General features: G+C 46.7%; 1 protein-coding gene across 1 annotated transcript; it reads right to left on the reverse strand.

Moving 5' to 3' along the window:
• Window positions 1–3,559: 3,559 nt before the first annotated feature.
• Mrpl57 (mitochondrial ribosomal protein L57) lies at window positions 3,560–4,251 on the reverse strand. Its single transcript, XM_004670543.2, has 2 exons — window positions 4,159–4,251; window positions 3,560–3,999 (listed from the first exon to the last, which is right to left on the reverse strand). Exon 2 carries the CDS (start codon window positions 3,992–3,994, stop codon window positions 3,686–3,688), a length of 309 nt encoding a protein of 102 aa, XP_004670600.1. The 5' UTR covers window positions 3,995–3,999; window positions 4,159–4,251; the 3' UTR covers window positions 3,560–3,685.
• Between the last annotated feature and the right edge of the window lie 66 nt (window positions 4,252–4,317).

Genomic DNA, 4,317 nt, shown 5'->3' on the forward strand with positions numbered 1-4,317 from the left:
ATGTCTCATCTGCTTTATAAAATCTACAGGAACAGATTTAAGCCATGTCAGACACCCCTGTGCCATTCAGTAAACAATTTTAGGAGTGGATTTCGGTTTTTTTTATAGTGGAGAAAGATTATATCCATTACAATCTTTTTTTTTTTTTTTTTGGTTTTTCGAGGTAGGGTCTCCCTCTGGCTCAGGCTGACCTGGAATTCACTATGTAGTCTCAGGGTGGCCTTGAACTCTCAGCGATCCTCCTACCTCTGCCTCCCGAGTGCTGGTATTAAAGGCGTGAGCCACCACGCCCGGCTCCATTACAATCTTCATAGTTACTTTGTTCATCTTTGGACCCTGTCTACTCAATTCGTGTGTTTTTCTTCTTTCTTTCTTTCTTTGTTTTTTTTTTTTTTTTTCTTTTGAGGTAGGGTCTCACTCTAGCCCAGGGTGATCTGATATTAACTATGTAGTCTCACTGTGGACTCGAGCTCTCAGCAGTCCTCCTACCTCTGCCTCCTGAGTATTGGGATTAAAGGCGTGCATAACCACATCAGGCTCTGACTCATTTTTTAAAAATATACTTTTATTTGCAAGTTAAAAGGGAAGAGAGTGAGTGTGTGTGTGCGTGTGTGTTCATGGGCATGCCAGAGCCTCTTCTTGCTGCAAACGAACTACAGATGCATGTGCCCCTTTGTGCATCTGGCTGTGTGTGGGTACTGGGGAATCGAACCTGGGTAGTTAGGCTTTGTAGGCAAGTGCCTTAACCTCTGAGCCATCTTTCCAGACCTCAATTGTGTTTTTTAACTTTACCCCTTTACAGACAACTCATACTCAGATGGTCAATCTAACTCCATCTATACAGATCCCCTTGATCACCAGTTGAGAGCTGATCACTTACCACTTTTTTTTTTTTTTTTTTTTTGATTTTTCGAGGTAGGGTCTTGCTCTATCTAGCTCAGGCTGACCTGGAATTCACTATGCTCAGGGTGGCCTCCAACTCATGGTGATCCTCCTACCTCTGCCTCCCAAGTGCCAGGATTAAAGGCATGCACCACCACTCCAGGCTTCACGCACTTTTAACAGGACTACCAGCCATTCCTATCTCATGATGTTAAACTTCCTGGTTCTCGAAATAGACTCGAATCCTTCGTGTCATTTATTTTGACAATCCTCTTTTATACCAGGTTGAAAAATAAGTATACAAATAACCATGAGATGTCTGACTTACAGGTTTCTCTTTGGTCCTTTAGCTAAGTCCCCCTCTCTGGAAGAGACTCTAACTGCCATAGTCTATGACCCCACTCAGCCTGATGTTAAGGAATGGTCATTGTCCCCTTTCCTCTAACAGCAGTTAAGAGTTTCTTCTCAAGAGAGGTCTGGATGAGGGGGTATTAAGTAGCTTTATTTTCAGATAGCCAATTACAGGACCCAAAGAGGGAACACTGACCATGCCTACTCCAGCAAAACTGGAGTTCGGCATGAGATCTACCCATCCAATCAGATCTCTTGCCCCCTACCCCTGAGCTAGCTACCTGAGTCCAGACCAATCAGCTCTTTATCAGACTCACCTGAACCTGAGGGAAGAGCCCACCCACAGTAAGATTATAAATTGAAGGCCAGCCTGGTGGCACACACCTTTAATCCCAGCGCTCAGGAGGCAGAGGTGAGGATCATTATGAGACTACATAGTAAATTCCAGGTCAGCCTGGGTTACAGAGACCCTACTTTGAAACCTCCCTGCCCCCCCCACACACCTGAGCAAGAGAGACAGAGGGAAGGAGAGAGATTATAGATAGATCCTTACCAGGTGGGCACAGCCTTCTCACTGTTCACCTCTCTTGAACTTCCAAGACAGACCCTGCTCTCTGAAATCAGGCTGAGGGTTAGGAGACCCCTGCTCCCATGAAGACACCCGCCTTCCACATGGCAGGAGCTCTCTGTACTTTTCTCTTTTTTTCTTCTCAACCTAACACAGTTGTTAAATTGTACCTTCTGGTCTATGGATTTTAATTCTTTAAATTCATGTGATAAGGATTTGGAGATACCCTAAATTTATGTATTTGCAAGGAACCCCAAAACTCCCATTTCAACTGTTAATTTAAGGCCAGCATGGGAATAGTCATTTCCAGGTCAGCCTGGACTACAATGACATCTTACCTTGAAAAACAAAAATAAACAAAAACTGATGCACTTTTTCTAATAAAAGGACAAATAACCCTCTGGGCTGGGTGAACCTCTGCCTTGAGTTTCTACCCTTTAAGGTGTCTCAAAAGATAGTTTTGTCTGAGAAATCACCTGTCTGTGACTGTTAATGTTTATTGCTACTCTATAATACCAAGTAAAATAGAACCAGCCCACATGCCCATCAACAGATGAATGGAAATGAATATGTGGTTCATATACACAATAAAATTTTACTCAGCATGTAAGGAAATGAAATTTGTAGGAAAGTGGATCTAGAATTATATAAGCAAGGTGAACCAAACTCAGTTCAAACCACAATGTCTCTCGTGTGTAGAGCCTAGATTTTTTTTTAATTTTTATTAACATGTTCCATGATTACAAAATATATATCCCATGGTAATTCCCTCCCTCTAGATCCTAGATCTCTCTATATAAATATATATGTATGTATATAATTGGGGGTCAATGTGGGCCAGGTATTAATTAATTCCAGCTCTTTTGAGGCTCAGGTAGGAGGATCAATGTGAGTTCACGACCAGCCTAGGCTAGAGTGAGAACCTGCCTCAATAAAAAAGAAAAGAAAAGGCCTAGTTTTGGCTGTTCTACTCTCCTGGGGCCTGAGCCTCCCAAGTTCCTGTTCTGGTAAATCCCTCCCACCTTGTCCTAGCCTGCCTGGGCTGGGATGATGGGGGAGGGGACCCCTTACTCCCACACCAGCTCTCTACCCCCACCTGCCTTCTTCATGGCAGCTCTGTACTTTCTTCCCTTAGCTTTTTTTAAATTTATTAACAACTTCCATGATTGTAAACGATATCCCATGGTAATGCCCTTCCTCCCCCCACTTAAGCCTTATATCTATCTGGGTGTGGGAGTTCACACCTGTAATTGTGGCAATCATTAGCAGGACTGTTGAGTCAGAGGCCAGCCTAGTGTATATAATGAAATGAGTTCTAGGCCAGCCAGAAACAACAGTTTAGATTACATGGCATTAGGACGCTTAGAGCCCCAGGTATACTTTTTTTTTTTCTAATGTAGGATTTCACTCTAGCCCAGGTTGACCTGTAATCCACTATGTAGTCTCAGGGTAGCCTTGAACTCACAGAGACCCTCCTATCTCTACCTTCCACGTGCTGGGATTAAAGGCGTGTGCCACCATGCCAGGCTTCTTGATGTAGTCTCACTATGTAGCCCAGGCTGGCCTGGAACTGGCTACTTTCACCAGGCTGGCTTCAAACTCGCAAACTTCCTGCCCCAGCACACAGAGCATGAACTACCAAGCTCTGCCATTAAGGCCCTTGCATCTGGAGTTCCTTTGCAATATCTAAAGGCCCTGGCGCACCCATTCTATAGCTGTCTCTATCAAAGAAATAATCATTAAATATTCTCTACGAACAACTGTTGCTCGTTTGTTTTAATAAGACTCTGGCCTAATGAGTTACACTGTTACATAGTTTTTTGTGTGTTTGTTTTTTCCAGTTCTAGGACACTGTCGACAAACTTGAAGGGTGAGGGCTCCGAGTTACGACCATTTCTTGGTGACGTTGAGATGGTCGAGCTGGTCGGCCACGTATCTATGAGGGGGAAACTTGGAAGTGGCGGCCGCCTTGATGGCCTCGAAAGCCTGGGCCCTTCGCTGGGCAGCGTGGCCGCGCTCTTGCTCCGCGGTCATGTAGGGCATGCTCAGCCAGTAGTGGTTCTCGGCCTCCACTTCCAGGCGTCGGATCATGTTCTCCTTCGCGCGCAAGGACACGGCCCGCGGTCGCCGGTGCTTCCCGATCCACTGCCTGCCCGGGATGCGATTGCGGAGGAGGAGAGCGGAGAGGAACATGGTGCCTGCCGAGGAGAGAGGGAACGGAGGCCCGAGGCGCCGGCTGAGTGGCGGGCCGCGACCCTCCGTCCTGCTTCCAGGAACGACACCCCTGAACGCAGCCGATCCCCACCAGAAAGGGACGAAGGGGCCGCCCAGAAAACACCCAGGGCCCTCGAACTGACCTCGGCGCTATATCAGGCCTCCGGGCCCACGCGTCAGCCACCGACGCGCGCTCGGGCTACGGCAGCCTCAGGCGACCTTAGCACGAGACTTCCAACTCTCGCGAGATCGGACTTCTGCGCCTGCGCAGAGGCTCACTGTCTCTGTGGTGACTGATTCAA

The sequence above is a fragment of the Jaculus jaculus genome, chromosome 7 (assembly GCF_020740685.1).
Source record: "Jaculus jaculus isolate mJacJac1 chromosome 7, mJacJac1.mat.Y.cur, whole genome shotgun sequence".
NCBI classification, from domain to species: domain Eukaryota; kingdom Metazoa; phylum Chordata; class Mammalia; order Rodentia; family Dipodidae; genus Jaculus; species Jaculus jaculus.